The 23,575-nt window shown below is 42.5% G+C and overlaps 2 protein-coding genes and 1 pseudogene across 2 annotated transcripts; 2 read left to right on the top strand and 1 right to left on the bottom strand.

The window, feature by feature from the left end:
- The first annotated feature begins 1,448 nt into the window (after positions 1-1,448).
- LOC136551734 (zinc finger AN1 domain-containing stress-associated protein 17-like) lies at positions 1,449-2,707 on the top strand. The gene has a single exon (XM_066543276.1). It carries the CDS (start codon positions 1,760-1,762, stop codon positions 2,291-2,293), a length of 534 nt encoding a protein of 177 aa, XP_066399373.1. The 5' UTR covers positions 1,449-1,759; the 3' UTR covers positions 2,294-2,707.
- Positions 2,708-15,045: 12,338 nt separating this feature from the next.
- On the top strand, positions 15,046-15,546 carry LOC136548649 (uncharacterized; annotated as a pseudogene).
- A 482-nt stretch (positions 15,547-16,028) lies between these two features.
- Positions 16,029-20,005, bottom strand: LOC136551733 (DEAD-box ATP-dependent RNA helicase 22-like). The gene is made up of 7 exons (XM_066543275.1): positions 19,577-20,005; positions 18,470-18,757; positions 18,034-18,156; positions 17,298-17,725; positions 16,761-17,088; positions 16,406-16,558; positions 16,029-16,316 (listed from the first exon to the last, which is right to left on the bottom strand). The coding sequence occupies exons 1-7, from the start codon at positions 19,904-19,906 to the stop codon at positions 16,233-16,235; spliced, it is 1,734 nt and encodes a 577-aa protein (XP_066399372.1). The 5' UTR covers positions 19,907-20,005; the 3' UTR covers positions 16,029-16,232.
- Between the last annotated feature and the right edge of the window lie 3,570 nt (positions 20,006-23,575).

The raw sequence follows: 23,575 nt of genomic DNA, 5'->3' as shown, positions 1-23,575 counted from the left end.
GGATTGGAGATTTGTGTTTTTTTATGGAAGGTGAGGATTTCTGGGGGAGCTGGCCCGTTGCCTGTTCGATCCACGCTACGTAGCCCTGAGAACGGGGCGTCCGGACATACACCAACACCACAGTATAACCGTCTGATTATTCAATTATTTTTATTCACACTAGAAAAAGAGTGGGTGGCCCAACTAGCTCCGTCCGACCCAAGCCCAGCTTAGGTCCCGAGCTTACCCAATGGGCAGATCTTTGTCTTTGGGCATATAATTTGAGCCTAAAATTAATTGGGTTTCTTGTTAGTCCGATTTGCAAAATGCTTAGGTAATTGTCAGCCGTACCTCATGGACATACTGATTTTTTTCCCTTTAACACCCATGACCCTACTCACTATACCATAGTACTATTCTTATTCTTAGGGCCCTTCAAAATACATGATCGTACATGAATTTTATTGGAATCAATTTATTTTTATAGAAAAATGTGGGAAATAGAAAAAAAATCTCACATTTCAAAGGAGCATTATATAGTGACCATCGCTTGAAAACTACTACACACCATAGATATGTAGCCCGTGTTTTAGTTGGTGGGAAGATGAAAATTTGGTTACTGTAGCATTTTCGTTTTTATTTGGCAATTAGTGTTTAATCATGGACTAATTAGGCTCAAAACGTCCGTCTCGCAATTTCCAACCAAACTGTGCAATTAGTTTTTTTCGTCTACATTTAATGCTCTATACATGTATCGCAAGATTCGATGTGATGGACACTGTAGCGTTTTTTGGGAAAACTTTGCACGAACTCAACAAGGGCGTAGTAAAACTCTAACTAGCGCATAGGCGTGTCTAGGTTTCACACCTAAGCGAGACTGGGCATGATTGGTTTGTGTACCTGCAGCGAGAAGAATCAGGCGCACATGAAGGGTCAGGTCCTAGATGGTGAGCAGATCTCACTGGCCACTCCACTTCTAACTAGCGAGGTACAAGGGATAGCATGCTCGGCAATCTAGAGATTGGGGCTGGCGAGGGTGTTGGCGCCGTTTTTCCACCGAGATTAGGTAAAGGGGTGTGGAATAGCCTGGGACGCTGACACAATGACCCACCAAGTCTACCCCCATCCTCCCGGCCGCCACGTCACGGCCGACGCGGACGCTCGCCTCGCGATCAAACGAAACCGCCCCCCCCCCCCCCCCCCCCCCCCCCCCCCCCCCCCGCCCCGGCTAAGAAAAGCCGCCTCCAGAGGAGACCCGGCCAATCCAGAAGGAGAGTCGCCCGCACAAGGCAAAACAACGCGCGCAATGACCTGTCCGGAGTTCCGGACTCGGAACCCGCCTTCTTCTTGCCGTGAAAGAAAGAAAGGCAAAACGGTTCCGTTTCCGCGTCGGCAACAGCGACACCGTGAGCCGGCCAGCCCAACGTATAAGGCCGTGTTTGGTTCCGCCGCTCGCGACCGCGCGACCGCGTTTAAGCGAAGCGCCTCCGAGGCCGCGTTTCGGGAAACGCCCGCCCGCGTTTGTTTTCAACCGGCCATCGCGCGTTGGTCGCAGTCCGTTTGGCGGGATTCTCGGCTGGTCTCGATCGTAACGCGCTGATACGCGGAACCAAACACGCCCTAAATCTATGCCCGTCCCCTCGCCGCTCGCTGGCTCATCACGCAATCAATCGCGGACGCAGCAAGAAACCAGCGATCCAATTCACACTTGTTCAATTCAATATCTGCCGGCTGATCGAGGGCAAGGAGGAGAGAGAGAGGGGGCGGCGACCGGCGATCGATGGCGCGGCGGGGCACGGAGGCGTTCCCGGACCTGGGCGCGCACTGCGACGAGCCCGACTGCAACCAGCTCGACTTCCTGCCCTTCGACTGCGACGGCTGCGGCAAGGTCTTCTGTGCCGCGCACCGGACCTACCGGGACCACGGTTGCGCCAAGGCGGCGGACCAGGGCCGCACCGTCGTCGTGTGCCCGGACTGCGGCGACGCCATCGAGAGGCTGGTCCCGGGGCAGGACGAGCGGGAGATCCTGGCGGCGCACGCGCTGTCGCGGCGCTGCGACCCGGCCAAGAAGCGCAAGCCCCGGTGCCCCGCGCGGCGGTGCAAGGAGCTGCTCACGTTCTCCAACACCCAGCACTGCAAGGGCTGCGGCCGGAAGGTGTGCCTCAAGCACAGGTTCCCGCCCGACCACGACTGCACCGCCAGTGCACGCGCCGCGGCGAGGAGGGCCGGCGGGGAGTGTGGCCGTGGCGCGCGGGAGGAAGGGAGCGGCGGTTGGGCGCTGCCGGCGTCCATCCGGAGCCTCAAGATCTTTTGAGGCCTGCCTGCGGCGTGCCATTCTGTCACGTTCCACTCAGGTCTCCAGCAGCGAAAGAAAATGCTCGTCCAGATGGGATGCGGACCATGCGCTCAACAAATTTCACATGTTCTTTGATTGATGTATGAATCCACTGTTGGAGTGAGAATCTGAAATACAGCAGGACTCTGCTTTGCTTCATTGATTTCACTTGAGCTTGAAATGTTCCATTACCGCATAGCGGGTCATGCCCGTTTCTTCGTTTTGAGCGTACTATCGAACCAGTATCTTCTAGGAACATTCTATGGTGGGCTGAACACCCACCTGAAAAATGAGTCTGATCTAGTCCAATCCGGTTTAACCCTAAAACCAAACACATGCTTATTGTATCAGAAGTGCTAGCGTCTGGACGCGGCTCTCGCACTTGCACCCACATTGCATCCCACGTCCTTGCGTCCGCATCGCATCCCATCCCACACGCCCCGCATCCCATCCCACGCTAGCCCCTACGCCCGAACGCAGCAAACTCGACGACTCCCACTCCAAAGCCAACGTCGAGGCGAAATGGACGGAAGGGAAGGATGGGGAGGGAGAGGAGAGAAGAGGGCGATGTGTGCCATATGAAGTAGGAGCCGAAGCCCTGCGTCACGTCGCTGTTCGCCAGATACCGGCGTCATTGCAACTTGTGCAACACCTCGACCTACTTTTGAAACATGCAACATATGTCCGAAGAAGATGAAACATTTGAAACATGCGTCTAAAACACTTGCAAAAACACTCGAAGACATGAAAAACCATTGTAAATATATGTAATATCTAGATAAAATAATTGCAACATACGTGTGAAATATTTGCAACATTCAAATAAACACATTTGCAACATACGTCTAAAAAAACATATGAAATATTGGGAACGGAAGTTTGCAACATATGTGTACAACATTGCAACATATGCAACTTCTCGATTAACTTTTACAACATACATATGAAATATTTGCAGCATACCTATATACCCTTGCAAATGAGTCCGATCTAGTTCAATCACATTCAACCCTGAAACAAACACATGCTTATTGTATAGCACTTTTGAATGAATACCATAATAAGCGCTGTACTTTCTCTGTCATATAGTCATATATATTGCTCCTCACTGTCTCCCATATCAAATATGAACGGAAGAAAACATAAGAGTAAATATTTAGTAAGCTATCTGGTTATCGCAAGGATGCTGCAACCATGGGTATGTATGACCAAAATGTCAATGTTGAAAGCTAACAAACATCCAGCATTTAGATAAATAGTTATGTACCATCAAATTACAAAGAGAAAGGCTCACATCAAATTTACCAGTACACCATTTTTAAATCAATATAAAAATAGTACCAACTTGGTCAAAAACAGAACACCAGGATCAGCACACAATAAATACAGAGAATAAGTCAAGTGCCAATATATTTTTGTACGCTAAAATATTCTGTTTTTTCATAAAAGAACATCGATATGGGATGTAAGCAACTCCAACAGCTCGGTTATTCTTGTTTTGGAGGCTATTTTAGAATTGATATAGCAAAAAGTAAGCTCCAACAAATATGCTATCCGGTTTTGTAAAATAGAAAGCTGGTTATCCCTTAATTTTAGGTGGCCATATAAAGCCAACCATAGACGCTAGCTATCTGAAGATGAGAAATAGCATGGCTGCTGAAGAAATCTACTTTTTTTGAGAAGTTTTTTATTTTACAAAATGGGTAAACTATGGAATTTGGCTACTAATTTTAATCAAACTGTTGGAGTTGCTCTAATAGTCCATCAACACCGATATGGGTACCAAAGTTACCAGTCAATGAGTGCAAAGGGGACGCAGAGTGCACCTGGCCCTTGTGCTCCATCTCCTTGGTCTGATAAAATCTCTTTTGAAGAAAACACGCATCTTGCCTCGCCGTGACGAGCATGATCCTAGCCTCTAATCAAGCCATCCATAAGAATCCTATAATCAATCTGCAAATCCGCGTGAAGGCATATGCTATCCTGAACTAACAACATGATCATTCCAGCAGAAATTTCATCTGAATCGTTGGCTTCCTAGATTAATTGTTTTTTTACGCAGCTATGAATGTAAGAATCGTAACATAGATAAACCAGATGGACCAAATTATCAATCGAAACTTCAAGCAAGTAGAACCAACTAAAAAATCATTTGGCTAAAGTAGTATTTCCTCTATTTTAAATTGTAAGTCATTCTGTCTTTTTCTAAATACATAATTTTTTATTGCGTATAGACATAATTTGTATCTAGAAGCGTAGCAAAATTTATGTATCTAGAAAAGTCAAAACCGCTTACAATTAGGAACAAAGGGAATACTACTATTTTGCATTAACTTTTTCAGATATTTGATGAGTAGTGATATCAAGGAGAGAGCTTTAACTTGTGAAAGTGAAGGAAAAAATGTGAATCAATAGTGTTGAACCCAACTTTTGCACTGACCTCTATGAACATGTCACCATGATGTGCTTTGGCTCTCCTTTGCCAGCACACTTTCCTGATGAAATCCAGGGAACAAAAAGCAGGTTCCTTGGCCACTTCATGAAGTCCAAACCCTTCGAATTCAACTCTTGAGTTTGGCTTTGGATTTGATTGATCATTGGGCTTTATATGAGTTACCACATGCTAGTTTTCAAAAATGTGTATTAAACGTCACAAACCGAGTTAGAGACCTATATGCTTTCAGATAAGTTTATATTAATCGCGTTTGAGATAAAATTCCAAAAGACAGTGAGCTATTCATCCTTGTTGAAAGAGCAAGAAAAGAAAACTCACAAAATTATAGCTATTCAACCACTTTTCTAAAGTTTTCATGTAACGGACCAGTTGATCTGGCATGAGCTCGTCCGGTCGTAATAGACTCGTCCGTCGTATATGGCTTTGCGGAACTGCCGTGGAATGTCCTCGTGACGGACCAGTTGAACGCATCCGGCAAACCAAACAAGGCAGGTAGGTTCGGATGGTTCCGGACGCAGCCCACCCGCAAACCAAACGCATTGTAAAAGTCTTTCTCATAGCGGCCAGGAAAGAAGAGTACTGTGAGCGGCGACACTATAAAATAGACTGTTGAAGTCATGAAATAGATCAATTCTTAATGGACGCCAGTGTAAACGGAGCTTGAGCATCGCACTTGAAGCTATAAAATCCTCGCAAAAATACCGGAGAAAATTTCGATCACAGTTTTCAAACCTTGTGAAATTTTGACCAAAATTTAAAAACCCAAACGAATTTCATCTGAATAGAAAATTCCAAACCCTATTCTAGCTAGGTCTTGTTTAGATTGCAAATTTTTACAATCTGGATACTATAGCACGTTTCGTTTGTATTTGACAAACTTTGTTCGATCATGGACTAACTAGACTTAAAAGATTCGTCTCGTGATTTACAACCAAACTGTGCAATTAGTTATTTTTTTTACCTATATTTAATACTCCATGCATGCGTCCAAAAATTGATGTGATGGAGAGAGTGAAAAAACTTAGAATTTGGAGGTGATCTAAACAAGGCCCTAGTCTCTTTGATGTCCTGATCAAACCAATGTTTTGACTACATAGAAAAATACTTGCATGATTAATCATATGATATGGGACTATTTCAATTTCTAAAATCAACCCAAATGCTATAATCAACTTTTATAGTCTCCCAAAACACTGATAATTCTTGTGGAGTCAAGTGGAGTCAACGCACAGCACTATGTAAAAAAAGCACGTCATAGACGCGCGTTCAGGCACATCACAGACACGTCTCTGCCATAACACGTCTATAATAAGCACATACTACAGACGCGTGTTACCAATACACGACTATGATAAAAACGAACACGCGTCTATGATAAGCCCTTAATAGAGATTGTTGAGTATCTACACGTGCCTACAGTAAGCTCTTACTAGAGACACATGTTGCTAACACGCGTCCGCGACAAGATTAAGACGCGTCTGTGTGAAGAACCATATCTCAGATGTGTGTATGTTATACACGTCTATAGTAATAATCCTACTATAGACGATACGTGTAAACACATCTATGTGAAGAAACATAGTGCCGATGCGTGTGCAATACACGCGTCTGTAGTAGGAATCCTACTACAGACGATGTTTGTAAACGCGTATGTGTGAAGAAATATAGTGTCGACGCGTGTGTAATAGACGCGTCTGTAGTAAGAATCCTACTACAGACGATGTATGTAAACGCGTCTGTGTGAAGAAACATAGTGCCACCGCGTGTACAATACACACGTCTATAGTAAGGATACTACTACAGACGATGTTTGTAAACACGTCTATAGTAAGTAGCATACTACAGACTTATATTCTCTACACGTGTCTTTAGTATTTTCCTTACCACAGACGGGTCTAGGCTACAGACACATCTGTAATAAGAAAAATGCTACAGACGCGTTTATAGCCTAAACCCGTCTATAGCCCACACCATAGCCCAAATAGCACAGATATACACAGATCACAGATATGTATACACAGATCTCACAGAAATAACATATATATACAAGATCACAGTTGTTTATCTCAAAACTTAATTTATTCACAGTACACACATATCACACACAGTTCACAGATCGATTGTTCATCATCAGGTTATTCTCACATGTATATATCTCATAGCTCCAATTGTATCTCACAGGTTCTAAACACAGTTCACAGATCAAATCAACATATATACCAGGCACTTCATCATAGTTTTGTATGTGAACAATGAAACTCGCATGTTTCGTCGAGGATCTGCGACACAATAAACGAGACGAGCTTCTCTCTAATGTCCGCAAAGTTGATTGGAGTGGACTGTACTTCAAAATTCTAAGACAAACAAAGGTAGTCATGAGATGAAGTTGCACATGTATATAGCCATTATCTATAAAATGAAGCTACACAACAAGAGATGACAATATATATATATATATGACAGCAGCAATACCAAAAATTATAAGTAAATATATATAAGCCAGCCATAGTCTACAAAAGGGTCATAGCAGCAGATCACAGCAGTAGCTTTATCTTTTTCCAGATCACAGCAGCAGTTTCAAAAATTGACAGCAGCAGTATATATGACAACAAGAGGGGATCAAGGCATTCCAAATAGATCACAATAGCTGAGCAGTAATAAATACATATATATTTGCATTTGTACCTGAGGATCGGTCAGATTGGCATGTGCCATCGCTAGCAATAAGTGGTGGTCCGCAAAGAACCCACATGTGTGGTCCAGACATTACTGCTGGCACTGCGAACATAGGAAACACATGGTTAATAATTGAATTGACAAAACGACTTCACAACTGGAAGTGAAGCACTACTTATTGGATTTTTGAATGCATGGGTCAACTTCAATTTTCTCTGCCCTTTCTTCGGCTTGGGTTGGAAATTGCCAAAAGCCCTACACATACATAAGTTGTTATCAATTTTTTTTGACTTCCACTAACATAATTGTTGATATTTCTTAGCGTCGCTACTAATAACAGAGTTTTAAATCTAGTCCCTAGCAACAGCGCCAGAAATGCTTGTTGGTATTTATTAACGTGTCACTTATTTTTAAATAGCTACCTATTATAAACCTATATCTCCTAATTTTACTAGGTTGTCATCCCTATTGAAGATATTAGAGATACTTGATGGTACTACGTAGCATTACTACTAGAAAAATACTAAGCAGTTCTTTATTAATTATGTGACTAGAAAGAATAAATAAATATATGAATGAAAAGAATCTACAAGCGTACAGATAATATACCATTGTAGCATTTTACGCAAGAGTATTCTAGGTATCATTATTTATATTTTTACCACAGAAAAGGTCTAGCATAGACATGTATTGATAACTTATACTATTGAAGGAGAAGTAAACCATAACCAATATTCTACTCATAACAGGGGTAAGTCATAGGATAAGATATATATATATATATATATATATATATATATATAATATGATGAGTATTGATCAATGATTATGATAAATCACTCAGAGTACTCATTTCTATGGTATTAGCATGATCAGATATAATATTAGAGGAATAATTCCTAAGTCATTCTTAATTACAAGTCAAAGAATACATTGATTAGTGTAATTATACCTAGTAGTCATTGCAAAGATCATTGTCATATCTACACATAAGGGATATGACTAAGGAATATTAAGAACAGAGCTTGCTCTTCCTTCGCAACCGAACCCTACGTGCGTCTATATTCGAGGAGTGGACTACAAAGGATTCAACGGGAGTGTCACATTCGCGATCTACCACATAACCCAGAATATAGGGTGTATCCACAGGTAAACAACGTATAAGCACCACACTTACATAATGTCGACCACCCACCCATGGATCCTTTGAGTGAGTGCTATACAAACTTATGCATTAACATAATGATAATCCAACTATACTAAGCATATAGTCAAAGTAGACCATGAACATTATAATGAAGAACATGAATAAGATGAATACTAATATGGTCATAATAATTGTGACTAGCATATAAAAGTAATGGAGATACAAAAGAGAGAAGGGTACAAAGATTATACCAAACCACACTCTTGACAAGATCGGGAATCCAAGCGAAGCCTACTTGCCTTCCTCTAGACCTAGCCTAACTAGCTATGCCCTAGAATATGGCGGAGCTCTGAGGTTGATTAGGGTTTATGTCTTCTCAAATGACTTATCTGCCTTTTTTAGGGGGACAGAGGCTGATATATATAGGCCGAAGCGTCCAACGTGAGCCCTTAGATCAAACCAACTTAAAGGACGGCGTAGATACAACCTAGAAGGTGGTGGATAACTGACATAACAACGAGGGGCTGATAGATGGGCCCTAGGGGCTAGGTGTCTTATAGGTGGGGCTAGCTGGCCCCACCTGGCGCTGTCTCGCCCTCTGTTTCGGTGTGGAGTCCTCCCAAGTCTTCTAGAGTCTTCTAGTGTCCATTTCGCTACGGATAAGCGCAATTAAATCTGACATATAGGTCCACCTTGATGGTTTTCTGGATAAACCCTACAGAAAATACAGATTCACCAAAACTCATAGAATTTGTTAGTTTAAACCCCTAAACCTTCATTGGTGATTATATTTATGCCCTTATACATGTTATATTGACGGTTTATAATGGTTGTTAACTACCATCAACAATAATTAAGAAAGAAATACATGGGTCAATAGCAGGTTAGACAATACTCACTCATCTATCACCGATTTGATAGGAGTCAAATCTGACTTCTTGCCTTTATTGGAGTCAAGGTATATCACCTTCTGCCACATTCGAGCGATGATGACAGCAACCCAGTGCCCACCACAGTTATGTGCAAACATCACAAACTTCTTCTTAGCATATTTCCTTTGGCAATATTCTAGATAATCCACGCTATAGCCTCTATCAGTGCTCATAGTATTTATTGACACTAGATATGGATCAATAATGCCAACATGCACATCTTTGGCCCTAGCTTCTACAATCAGGCATCTAGGAATAAAGAAGCATATAAAAGCAATTTAGCAAGCAAATATATGAAGAGCATCCCTAGCTAAAAATGAACAAGCCCAGAAAATAGATGAAATTGTACTTATAGTGACAACACATGAAGAAGTCCTACATCCAATCCATCATGTTTGAAGAGGTCAAACAAGTCTTCTAATCCCACAGTAAAAAACTCAGTGTCTGCCTCACGCAAAAAATGTTGTTTCTTGAACACAGCAACCATCCTGGTTGTCCTCTTCTTTTCACATGCTTTCATGTACCAAGCATGAAGAGAAACACACCTAGGTCCTGCCTTCTCAAGCTCTATTTCTGATAGGAATCGCTCTCCAAATTTGAACTTGGCGTTGGCCCTGTTCCATACAAAACCCCTAGGGTCACTCTTAGATGATTTGGTGGGTTTTTCCACCTTCTGTTGCTGCTCTAGTTTGTTGTCGCTCTTGACTGCTACAGGCTGTTTCGGTGGGTTAGCTAGAGCAGTTGTGGACTTCGCCTTTTTTGGCTTTGTTGGTGGGTCAACTGGAGCAGTTGTGGACTTAGGCTGCTCTGGCGCTATATCAGTCTCCTTTGAAGCACTCTTTCTACAGTAGTGCCACTCTTCGCCTTGTCAACAGTTGCACTCTTAGAGGCACTACTCTTTGCCTTCTTATTGCCTATCACAAAGTCCTTTAGATTGCTTTTGGAGCTCATAGGCAGTGGAGGTCTTGATAACTTTGGAGAAGAGAGCACCTTTGATACCACAATCTGGCCTCTTCTCCACTAGACCCTCTTGTATAGAGCCTGTCCAAGAGTTCTTACCTCAGGACTTAGGGGCGGACTCAGTGATCTGTCCTCATGTTCCGGATGTACATAGTCAATATGTACAATGGCATAATGTTCTATTACTAGTTGTGAACATAGCTCAGTTTGCGCTGGGAAGACCCAACCCCTTGCTACCTCTATCTGATAACCTCCAGGGTTGATTACTAGGCTACACGGTGTTGGCTCTATCAGAAGGTCCACAGTATATGGATCTAGAGTTGCCTCAAGTCCATTGAAGTAGTCTCTTTCGACTGCATCCGAGGCTAAGGCATAGCTGCTCTTCCGACCACCTATAGGGCTAGGGGTGTTGGAAGGTGACCTCAAATGCACTCCTTGGTCATGCAGAATGGCCATGATATCATTTGTGACCTTCTTGGTAATTTCTTCTGTCACTTGGCTTTTAACTTCTTCTTTGATGACTTCCACATCCACATCACTTGTTGATTGCTTCCTCTTTTTGTACATGTCGGCGTAGTCCAGCCAATGCTTCCAACCACTGTAACTAGACAAGCGGTCTGTCTGTTCTGGGCTGCCTAAGGCCTCTGTGAGCACATCCTTTCCCCTAACCAAAGAGAGCCCTGAAGACTCAAGGGCTTCTTGCTTCTCTAAAATTAGCTTAGATACACTTTTAGCTAAATCTTTCAACCAACGAATCTTAGCACTTCCTTCTGACCTACCCAAAGTACTTCGTGCACGCAGAAAATTCCTTGGGCGACCACCTAGAAACTGGTCCCAAGGATTACTGATGCCTTGGGCAGCTAACTCCCTGTCCTCCTACTCCTACTTTGTGGCTGTCCCAAGGTAGTGGTCATGTTTGTTCCTCTCTCGAAGCTTCTTGTACTTCTAACTTGTTGCCTTTGCTTCTTCGCTATCCTTCAGTTTCACAAACATTGCCCAATCTTCTTTTGGAATGTATGTGTGCTTCACCGTGGCATCCAACCCTTTATTGATGAAATTGAGTGTAAGGTCGCTTTTGTGGGTTCTCCAACTCTTGGCTACCATCTACATTATCTTCTTACACGCTGTAGCCTTCAATTCTTCTAGAAACTCCAACCAAGGCTAGACACACTCATCAAATATAGTCATCTTATCTTGTTCACTTAGTGAATTGAATGAAGGCAGTACCAAGGAGATCCTTTGTCTAGCAATCATACCAACCAGCCTCCTCATTCTTATCTAGGCCCTCTTCTCTATGGGAAACCCAGTCAGAGTAAGCCACATGACGGTTAGCTTGTCATCTGGCCACCAGGTGATTGTCCTCTTTCTTGTCCGGTGTTTACGAGGAGGTTCATATTGCTATGCCTCTACTTAGTATCTCTCTCTTCATCCTCTACTGTACCATCTCCCTCTTGGTCCCTTGCATCCACATCTCTCTTCCTCCTCTTCATTAGCATCTCTGATGTGTCCCTCCTCTCCACTGTTAGTTGTTTCTTCGTCTTCTCCTGCTGATGATGTCGTTGATGTGTGATCAGGCGCCTATCAAACAAAGGTGAGCAAGGTTGTTAGTGAACATGATAGAGCAATGACATCTAATAGTAACTAGTGTTAGTATATCATAAAGCTGCATCTTACCATTCTGATAGGGACTGTAACAACAGTCAATAGCTAGCAGTGCAGACACCTTTCACAGCATCGTAGAGCCATGTTTGACACATATGCAGTGAAAACAATAGCAAAAATGTCATGAGATGATGTACAATTCAGAATAGAAAATTTAGAGTAGACTAAAATACATCTACAAGTGCAAGCTATAGAACATCTCAATCCACTCAACTAGATCATCAACAACCAGATCAATAGTTTAGGAAGCAACAGAAAATACAATGTTATGTAATACTAACTGAAATTCTCAGCTAAGTATGACCCACAAGAGTTTATACTGATCAACAAGCATAAGTAGAGTATGAGCAAGTGTTCAGTAATATAGCAAAGCTAATAGTCCAGATAAATATTTACAACCCATTGTACATCATCTACATGATAAGACTAAAATTAATGTACAAGTTCAGGCTGTAGAAACCAATGCTACTAGTCTAGTATTTCATTCATGTCATAGGCACAAGAACATCTCAATCCACTCAATCAGAACAAAACTACTAGGTTCAATCATACAAGCATAACTAGGCATTCTAATTTTCAAAAATCCATCTACTGCTCCTTATCTATCTACTATACCTGACAACTATCCACCAAAAATCCCTCAACCAGAAACAAATAGAGACTCGATAATAGCCTTTCCTACTACAAATCCTTGGCTATTGCAAAATCACTAAGCTGCTACATCTAACTAAAGAAAATCCATATTAGAACTCACCAGGTGGGGTCGAAGGAGGAGGCTAGCGCTGTTGGAGAGGACGAAGGGGTTGCTAGAAACGGAAGATGTCGTCAACCTGCGGCCTCTGCTCTGCTCACAGTGCCTCTGGAACAGCCACTGCCATGCCCAGCTGCTTTGGAGACGGTGCGTCGTGCCCTGTTGGATGGAGTTGGAGACAATGGCGGAGGACAACCTCAGAGACGGTGGTTGTCAGACCTCGACGAACGGCGTCGGAGACGAAGGCGGGCGGACGCTGGCTCGCGGATGCGGACGGCGGGCGGATTCGACAGCGGTGGAACCCTAGAATGCGGGGAGCGGATGGGGGCGAAGACGGCGGAGGCACACAGATGTGGCAGCGGCGGCGGGGAGCGGACAACGGAACCCTAGAATGTGAGAAGTTGGATGTGAATGGACTTGGGGAATACGGGAAGGCTAAAGAATTTGGAAAAAAAGGGCGAGCAAAATAAAATTTCTTACTACAGACACGTGTGCCCAAGACGCGTCTGTAGCAATAAAAAAAGCAGGTCAAAAAATTGTGTCCCACCCAGGGATCAAACCTAAGACCTGCAGGCCTAGAAGCGAGTGCCTTTCCATTGCGTTATGTAAGGAGTTCGAACATAAAGTGGTTTGAATAATTTAAATAGGGTACATGATAATTTCCATTGGTTCAAAGATTGATGAACAAGTGTGATTTTTCTTTTTAATCTTAGGCTAAAACTTGTAACTAGTCTTTCTCTCTCATACTAACTTCAAATTTAATGATTTTTCTCAAATTGTTGTAAAATCTTGCTCTACCCATTTATTGTGTTGTTACAGCTATTATTTTTTTATCATTTTTTCATGTGACTGTGTTTTATCAATTCAGAATTTGAATTTCAAGAAATAGCAACTTCAAACAATATTTTGAAGCAATAAATGGTTTCAGCTGAAAAAGTCATCAACCACAAAGTTGAAGAACTGATCAAGATCTACAACTTTTAAAACACCAAATGAATTCATATGAAAAAGTCATCAAACACAAAGTTGAAGAACTGATCAAGATCTACAACCTTTATTTTGATCATTTCTTCATCCGAGAAAGTGGTAACGTTACTACCACTTTCTCGGATGAAGAAATGATCAAAATAAAGGTTGTAGATCTTAATCAGTTCTTCAACTTTGTGGTTGATGACTTTTTCATATGAATTCATTTGGCGTTTTAAAATGTTGTTTGAATTTACCTTTTTTATATTCAAAATTTGAATGGTTCAAACAGAATCACATGAAAAGTTTTCCAAAATAAAAGTTGTAGATTTTATTGAGATCTATAACTTTTATGTTCATGACTTTTTCATCTGACATCATTTGATGTTTCAAAATCTTGTTTGAACTTCCTATTTTTTTTTAAATTCAAATTTTGAATTGTACAAACAAAGTCACATGAAAAAAAATTCAAAATAAAAGTTGTAGATCTTGATGAGTTCTATAACTTTTATGTTTACAACATTTTCATTTTAGATCATTTACTGTACTAAAATTGTATTCGAAGATTTAAAATTGAATTTATCAATTTAACTACTGCAGACGCGTGTTGGGAACACGCGTCGGCAGTAATTAATCACTACAGACGCGTGTAGTAAAGGCACGTATGGAGTAGTTGTTACTACCGACGCGTGTAGTCAAGGCGCGTCTGTACTACTGCGTCCCTTCAGATTCAGATCCGAACTGGCGCGTCCCTTCCATATTAATAAAATAACTACTGCCACCCGTCCCTTCACATTCACATCGCCTCGCTCACTTTGCCACTCTCACACTCCACGCGCTACGCCTCCGTTCGCCTTCCTCACGCGGGCCGGCGTTGCAGCTAGCGACGTCAGGCCAGGGCTATAGCCGCTAATCATTGTGAGGCCTGCTGCACCTCCCGCGAAGTAATAAGCAGCTTGCCGCGCCATGGCGCGTCAATGCTGCACCCAGATCCGCGGCGCGGCAGCCCCTGCCACGTCAGCGTTCAGCGGCCCTGGTCGCTGCCACGTCGCCGCTTCTACCACGCCCCCATGCATGGCGCGGCAATGTGATTTCACCGCGCCATACAAATAGGTGCGGCCAAAAGTATTAGATTTGAAGAAAAAATCAAACAGTGTTAGAATTAAAAATAGTTTTAAAAAAATGTTAAAAAAATCGCACGAGGAAGGCCTCCGGCTTCTTGACAAGCCTCAAGGGTTTGGTTTCGATTCTGATGATTCCTACCTCTTCGAGTCCGATGAAGGTGAGTTTATGGCGGTGCTCATGGGACGCCGTGGAACTCCAGTGCACGTCCTCAAACTCAATGACCAAGAGATGCAGTGGGAGAAGGTGGGCAGCCTACAAGGGCGGGCATTGTTCACCGGTACGCGCACTACGATGATGGTTAAAACCGATGTTAAGTGAATGCAAAACAAGATCTTTATCCCGAGGCTATACGATTGGCCGGAGACGCTACATGTTCACCTTGTTGAGAGAGGAGGTGAAGTGGCCTTCGTACCGATATCTACAGCGGCTAGCGTGACACAATGCGTTGGTGGCACTGGCACCGGCATATTTACTTGTGGATTGGGACACCAAGAATCGTCTGAGTTTTGGGAGACCATAAAACTTGATTACAGTATCTGGGTTGATTTGAGAAATTGAAATATATATATATGCCTATGCTATGATAGACTTGTATATTATTATTACTCTTTATTATAGCTGAAACATATATTCGTTTCAAGACATTACCAAATAGGAATGTGGTAATAGATATTCTCTCGTTGTATGTGCGACGCCTCTACGTCGGGCCAGCCCAATACTCTCTCTCACACACAGAAAGGGGATTGGGGGAGGCAGGTAGGCCCGATGGTGAGCCGACAGGGTTGGGGCAGGGGCGACCATGGCTATGACAGCGGCGGGAGGAGGGGAAGGAGATCGCCATGGAACTCCGGCGAGACCCTACCGCCCCGCGCAGCGAGGCGATGGGTGGCGCACCGATTGGAAAAGCGACGGGTCACACGCTCGTTAATGGCGCGAGGCGTCGCGCATAATCAGCATCTTCAATATTCATGGCCGGTATCAGAAAGAGGGTTTGTCGAGAGAGAGAGTATCTGTAATCACTTGCAATAAGGCAGTAAGAATACCACAAAAACGCCACAAAAATATAATTATTCCAAGAGACTACATGTTGGTCAGATTACTTCAACGCATTCCATCTGAATATAACTTCCATTTAATATGTAGCAGCTTTCTATATAGTACTACAAAAACATTCATCACCAACAGTAACAAAGGAGAAAAAAACATATGTTTTCTCCTTACTACAAGTATAGTGAGTCACGCTATCAAGATACCAGTGCTTCACGTTTTTGCAATGCTTGCTTCTTTAATTTGTTGCGAAAGCTTCTTTTCCTACTGAATGCTCTCTCCTGTATAAACATTAACATTTTTATTATGCAAGTGCTTCTCCAGAAAAAGATTATACCTTCCAGATGGTGAAGAAAACAAAGAGTCTTACCACTGGCTGAGCCAATTCCTCTGCTTGACGAACTGCTCTTACAAGATCACGATTTGCCTCTGTGTATAGGCTGGTCACTATACCAGATTGACCAGCTCTGGCTGTGCGGCCCACCCTGTGCAAAAAATCAACAGCACAGGCAGCAAATTCTGCCTACAGAAGCAAAGATCATTTGATAAGGATTCTTGTGAGATCATACCACCCCCCAAATAAATTCAACTGTAGCTGGGTTACTCAAGGAATATGACAAAAATCACAATTTCATATGCATAACTGCATGAACCTTTTTATAGAAATTTGAAATTTTCAGTTGCACTGTTTAAGTATTCACACTGACACCAGAGGAAGATGGTACCTGAATGACATGAGAAACATTTGGGACATCAAGCCCACGGGCAGCAGCATCAGTGCATACAAGCACACCACCATTTTCGCGAAAAGACTGCAAATTATTAGCCCTCTCCTCCAAGGAACTCTCACGATGGTACAAGATACATGGAATACCAACTCTCCGCAATATATCAGAGACTGAATTAGCAGCATCAACGGTGTTTGTGAAGACCATAGTGCGTCTTGGAACATCTTTAGCATCATGAACTTCACTCTTCAGGCCATATTTAACTGCGTTCAGAAGAGCATCAACTTGTGTATCAGCAGTGACCTCTATCCATCTTCGCTCTAATCTGCATATGCGTGCAATATATATCAAGCATGTGAAACTTAAGGCATGAATACGAAGTAACAAAGAAAAAAAAATGGGATTACAAGAGAAATAGCAAGATTTAATTGTAATGCCAGTGAGGATTCCATAAAATGAGCAAGCAAATTAAAAAGAAGAATCCCGACCACAGAGGGCATTCAAAAGCTTATATAGTGAAGAAAAAGTGCATACCTGGGGTTGTGACGGTGCAGATAAGTGCCACTAACCCATACAGCATCCGGAAACATACGCTTTAGCACACCACCAGCAGTTTTTTTCCCACTCTGAGGAAGGGTGGCAGCAACAAAGACATACTGCTTGCTGCGCCTGTATATTTTTCTAACTCTCCTCCAGTCCTTGCGTGCTCCAACATGACTATTCTCCACCTTGACAGGTCTATCTTGCACAATATTGTCTTCAATTTCCTCATCAGAACCACTAAATTCAGCAGTCTCAAACCTCGAATCCTCATGATATTCATCATTACTCCCAAGTGGTACTTCCTTTCCAGAATCCTGTGCTCTAGAAAGTAGCTTTTCATCAAATCTCAACATATGGATGAGACGAATAACCTGGTTCTCAAAACTTCCACACAGTAGCATGTCTGCTTCATCAAACACCTATTCCAAATATACAACTATTAGGACTTTCTAGTAGCCAGAAAATCAAGTACTGCAGTTCAAATACTTGCTTTAAAAAAGAACAGACACACGAAAGGGATTCAAGACATGCACCAAACATGATAACTACATAAATATCACATCTTAACTCAAAACTATTCCAGATATTTCTTATCCAGGTGACAGGAAATGAAAAAAAAAAACAGAGAACTATTCTAGCTTTGCCAAGCAGATTCAGAAAATTGATTAAATAAAACAAGAATACAAAGGTGACACTAGAAAAGGAAATGTTTTGCTCAAATACTTACTACGAATTTTACATTACGCAGGAATCTCTCTCTTTGCCTCTTTTCTGGGTCATAGTCAAATAGATAGTTTAAGAGAGCAGCTGGAGTGGCTACAAGAATATCAGGATGAACAGCTGGCCAGCCCTGCCATGAAATAAAAATAAGGAAAACATCACCACAATAAGCTGCATTACTACATCATAGCATGAGGTGTTTGTTGTATGAGTAAAACCACAAATAGGAAGTAAATAGACTAAAATGAAGACCCATGTTGATAACACACTCGCAACATTAGGGGAAAAAAAAGGCCATTCCATTACAGAAAAGTTGAAATTAAAATGGGTGTTTGGCTCTGGAATGTGATAGGCTAATCATATATTTATCTATAAGTAGGACAAGAAAAAGATGAGTTTAACATATTATTAATTAGCATAGATAGTGTTCAGATAGAGCATACCTTTGGCCCACAAACAGCAGCAGCACTTATAAGTGGTTCTCCAGACTCGTCAAGCAATGAATTAGCCATGCGAACAACTTGCTCACAGAGCATGACATTGGGACAAAGGACCAACACCATGTCATGTGCCCCTGGGGTGGTGTCCTGAGAATTGTCATCTTTGGTGGTAGAAGATTTGGAGCACAGCTTTTCAATCAAAGGTACGAGGTAACCATGGGTTTTGCCACTGCCAGTCTCTGCTGCGACAATTACATCATTTGCCATGAGAACATGTGGTATACAGGTTGCCTGCATAACGTTTGAAACTTTATGTAATTATCTTTGATCTTTCATAGTTTCATGCAACAGTAGGCACTGAACAAGACAGTTAGGATATACGTGTTTGGAAATATACTAGGACAAGTCCCAGTGAAACTATCATCAGACCAAAAAATTTATTCAGAAGGTGGATATAAAAAATACTGAATCCAATCATATTTATGAATCAAACAATAACAAAGAGAAGTGTCTTGAAGATATGACAGCACTAGTATATTTGGAGCACAATTAGCCTACATACACTAACTTGCTTGGGACCCAAAAAGGTTTGCAGTTGTTGCGGTAAGGATTTACATTCTTATTGTTTGCAACAGGAAAATATATATGGTCATTAACAACAGAACTGATTTGACTAATCCCACAAAGGTGAAAAGGGAGAGAAGCATGTAACCTGAATCCTCTAGTGCTCAATGTATTACTTATCTAAATAATAAAGTGCGTGCAATTTTAGATTTAAGATGCAAGGAGTTACAATGTTCATTAAGCAAATTGTAACAGCATTGGGAATTAGAATAGACATCGGTTCACCATGAGAGGCAAACGGACTGGAAAGTATTTAGCTTCCCAACCCCAAGTCCCCAACAATAGACAGAGCTTAAAGAGCCCGGTCAATTCACAGACCATACCTGTGCGGAGCAAAAGAGTAAAAAAATATAAAATGTACATCTATCAACTGAACTGCTCATGTTAAACAGGCATGAGACGTTCACACGAGGTCCGACATTTCGTCGAACACGTGGCGTGTCACGCGTGTGTTGCAGTTGCAGCTGAAGCGCGCGGAGCCTTTACCTGGACAAGGGAAGGCCTCCAGAGCCCGGCGCCGCGCAGGGCGGACGCGAGGCGTTCGGATACGCCGAGTGAACCCCACGACGTGCTCTCGGCGAAGAAGCCGTTGCCGGAGCCCGAGCCAGCGTCGTCGGCCTCGGCCTCGGCCTCGGCCGCGGTGGCAAGCGCGCGCGGCCTCGCAGCGGGCGACAGGAGGCGCCACGGCCACGACGGCGGCGCGAAGAGGAGAACGTGGCGGTGGCGGCGTGCGGCGATACGGGAGGAGGCGAGAGGCGGGAGGCTCGCGGCGCGAAGGAGCGCGAGCGGCGCGAGGCGGAGGTGGTGCAGCGCCATGGCGACGGTGACGTGGCGTGGTGTCTGGTGTACTGGGTCCTGGGGATGGGCTTGCCTCCAGAGTCCAGACGCATTCGGGTAGGGTACTAGCCTACTAGGGCGGAGTCGTTGGATCATGGATGACCATGCTGGTTGGATGCTAAAGTGGAATGAGACGGTTCCTTCTCGATTTTCATGAATGTAATATACTCAGTCTATTTGAAATTATAACATAAATATTATAGTAGAAATAAGATATCTAAAAGGTCAAAAAATTTGGAACGGAGAAAGTACAAGTATGGGATACATGACATTTTATTTCAAGTATAAATATGTGGCATAGAAAAATATATGATACTTTTATTTTGCGGAATATAAAAAACTTTTAGTTACAATATAATGACTACACGAAAGTGCTTAGAGCATAAATCTTACATTATACTCTTTCCCTTCCAAATTGGTTTGGTTTTTTAGATACAATGATTTACTATGTATCTACATATAATGTATATCTAAATACGTAGCTTTCTACATATTTAGAAAAAACTAAAACATCTTATACTCCACCAGTCCCAAATTACAAGTCGTTTTGACTTTTTTTTGTACATCCATTTTGCTAAACAAAAAATAGTACAATGTAATTCCTATTAAAATATTTTCAGCCAAAAGAGTCCAAGACATAGTCAAACATATACTTCCTCTGTTCTAAATTATAAATCGTTTTGATTTTTTTGGTATATTAATTTTACTGTGTATCTAGATATAATGTATGTATAGATACATAGCAAAATCTATGTACTAGAAAAGTCAAAGCGACTTATAATTTGGAACTGATGGAGTATTTCTTTATAGCACGTTGATTAGGGATCCAGATTCTTCTAAAAATATATAAGTTCCTCTTTGGAAACTTTCCTCTATTGAAACACAATCGCTTTGCAATAGTCGGTGAAATTATTTAATCAACGATCCAAAATCCAAAGTCTCCTGCCTTCATAGTTCAAAACGAATAAATGTTTCTAGGTGTTCCAAGAAAAAATACTTCAGGATCAAATAAAAGTGCTTCTCCCAAATCTGGGTTTGTTTCAATTTTTCCTAAATAAAGTAAGAAAGAAAACATATTCTTGCAATGAAATGGGCCCCTAGAATATAGAGAAAAAATGTACTTTTTTATTTAGACCCTGTTTGGATCAATGATCTAAAGTTTAGCCACTAAATTTTAAACCACTTTAACTCTTAAGGCTCTAAACAGAAGAAAGTGTTGACTAAAGTTCAGCTAGAGTGTTCTAAAGTTTTAGTTTTCAACGTCTTATACTCCCTCTGTTCCAAATTAAAAGTCGCTTTGACTTTTTCGGTATATCCATTTTACTATATATCTAGTAATTTAATATTGATATAAGTGAACTAAAGTGGTCTAATGTTTTAGCCTTCAATTTTAGCTAACTAAACTTTATAGACAGAGAATCCAAAGATGCTCTTGGCATCATATATGCTTTAGTCACCGATTAGCCAACTACTCTCTCCAATCACAATTCTAAGATGTTTACAGTATTGATATGTGTACATAGTAGAACTATAATAAGCAAAAAAAATATATTGTGAAACGTATAATATTTAAAGATTTAGAAAATCATTTGTCTGACTAAATTTAAGTTTGACTCTCTTCATTCTAAAAAAATATAATTCCACTTTTTTAGGAGTCAAACAATACCAAATTTAGCTAAATTTATAAAAAAAATATATATTCATATTTATGATGCGTAATAGATATGATTAGACTAAGTATGAAATATATGTTCATAACAAATATATTTGAAAATATAAATATTAATACTTTTTCATAAACCTAGCAAAACTCGAGATTCTTAAGAAGTGTTTTTTTCTATAATCGCAATATAAAAAATAAAGTATCGGAAATACTTCTAGCAGGTTGAGTGATATGAAGATTCCTATTTCAATTTGGTTTGCAGCAGCATTTTTGTATCACAAAAGTTTCTAGGAGCATCCCAACCTATATGTTAATTAAGGGCGTGTTTGGTAGCGATTCTCCTGCCATTTGAGGAGCCGTTCACCACACCACCAACCAAATGGTTTCCCAACAAATAGCCGCATACCTAAAATCCAACAAAACCTGACGACTGAAGCTGGAACGCGACAAAGGAGCTAAAAAATCGAGCTTCACCCAACTCCATCTCGCTCTCATGAGTCTTGTCGTCCTCACACGCTAGAAGAGCTAAGGAGGTACCGCCATGGCCCCGCCTTATCACATGCTGCTCTCGACATCGGCACTTCGTTGTGCCACCTACGGGGCGGCGCTTGGGGAGGGGGGCGGTGCCAGTGGAGTCTAACATCGGTAAGTGGGCGATGGAGGAGTCCAGCGCATAGAGAAGTGTCAGTATCTCGACGCGACCACTTGGGCATTAATTTGGGGGCGACGGTCGTCGAGAGAGAGATTCAGAGGTTACTGGCGCGAGAGATGCGAAAGGTGAGGGAGGGAATAAAGGGTTAGCCTAATGACAGGCAAGGTTATATATAAAATTGGTCCAATGAGAAGTTGGTTTACCAAACGTTTCTCTGCTAAGTGAAGTTGAAGCCAAAAGAGAAGTCGAAACCTTTTGGTTGAGTGAGAGCTCTACCAAACGGCCCTAGTGGATAACACTTGCATTTGTAGGATTAGTAGTAGCACGTGAATTAGAATTAGTCACATAATCATCCTTTTTCTCGATTACACAGTACAACGCAGACACTCGCAACGCACGCACAGAAACCCTATTCTTAGGAGCATCTTCGAAGACTAGGCTTGAGATTGACGAAGCCACCACAGACGTCTCGCTGCCCAAGGGAACGTCACGTACCATTGGAAAGCACAACGTTGTTAAATTCTGAAATATTCGCTCCCAAGAGAAGTCAAACCCAAGACCTAAAGTGCTATTGAGGCTTTTGTAATCACTAAGCTACATGCCCTTTCGTAGTCATATAATCATCTTTGATTGTTGTATTTGTCGGGTACCATAAAAAGGGGCCCCCCTAAGCAAAAACCAAAAAATCGCTTAGACCCTGTAAAAATCAAAGCCAAGAGACAACTACTGGCTAACCCCCACCTTGTCCGAGGCTACCGATTCTCCGCCTCGCTTGAGGCCTCGCACGTAAGGCCTCGGACGGGATACCGATTCTCCGTCTCGCTCGAGGCCTCGCACGTAAGGCCTCGGACAGGGTACCGATTCTCCGTCTCGCTCGAGGCCCCGCATGTAAAGCCTCGGACGAGGTGCCGATTCTCTGCCTCGCTCGAGGCCGGCTCAGCGACAGCCCCGTCACCTCCGCCTCAACCGATTTCCTTGATAGAATGTCACGTCCAACTAACGTGACCAACCACTCCCGCGACATCAGCCGGACGATGGCTCGACACAGCGGAGTGACCAACGAGATGGGAGTCGCATCAACACCATGCCATCTAGGACAGGACGGGGCAGGGGTTACCGGCCGCTATGCTCGGCACTGTGCCCACGACTGACGCCCGTACTGCACTGTGCTACCTAACCCCTGCTTCGAGGACAGCGTGGCGTGGGGAGTCAAGTTTGGGTACCTGTAGCCTCGGAATCAGTGTACAGGACCAACTGCTCCCTCCGAGCCTCGGCAATCCGCTTCAGGGTCTCGGCAGCCTCGGGATTCACGCCTACCGAGCCCCCCATGATA

This window comes from Miscanthus floridulus, chromosome 4 (genome assembly GCF_019320115.1).
Source record: "Miscanthus floridulus cultivar M001 chromosome 4, ASM1932011v1, whole genome shotgun sequence".
Lineage (NCBI taxonomy): Eukaryota > Viridiplantae > Streptophyta > Magnoliopsida > Poales > Poaceae > Miscanthus > Miscanthus floridulus.
The sequence above is the reverse complement of the archived record's forward strand: the minus strand, read 5'-3'. Positions and strand labels throughout refer to the sequence as shown.

What these genes read in the sequence shown, in the direction of transcription:
- LOC136551734 (XM_066543276.1), top strand. Translation starts at nt 1,760, where the DNA reads ATGGCGCGGCGGGGCACGGAGGCGTTCCCGGACCTGGGCGCGCACTGC.
- LOC136551733 (XM_066543275.1), bottom strand. Translation starts at nt 19,906, where the DNA reads ATGGCGCTGCACCACCTCCGCCTCGCGCCGCTCGCGCTCCTTCGCGCC. An exon ending in CTGCACCGTCACAACCCCAG is followed by an intron (nt 17,089 to 17,297) that starts GTATGCACTTTT and finishes ACGCATATGCAG; the next exon opens with ATTAGAGCGAAGATGGATAG. An exon ending in AGGAATTGGCTCAGCCAGTG is followed by an intron (nt 16,317 to 16,405) that starts GTAAGACTCTTT and finishes ATGTTTATACAG; the next exon opens with GAGAGAGCATTCAGTAGGAA.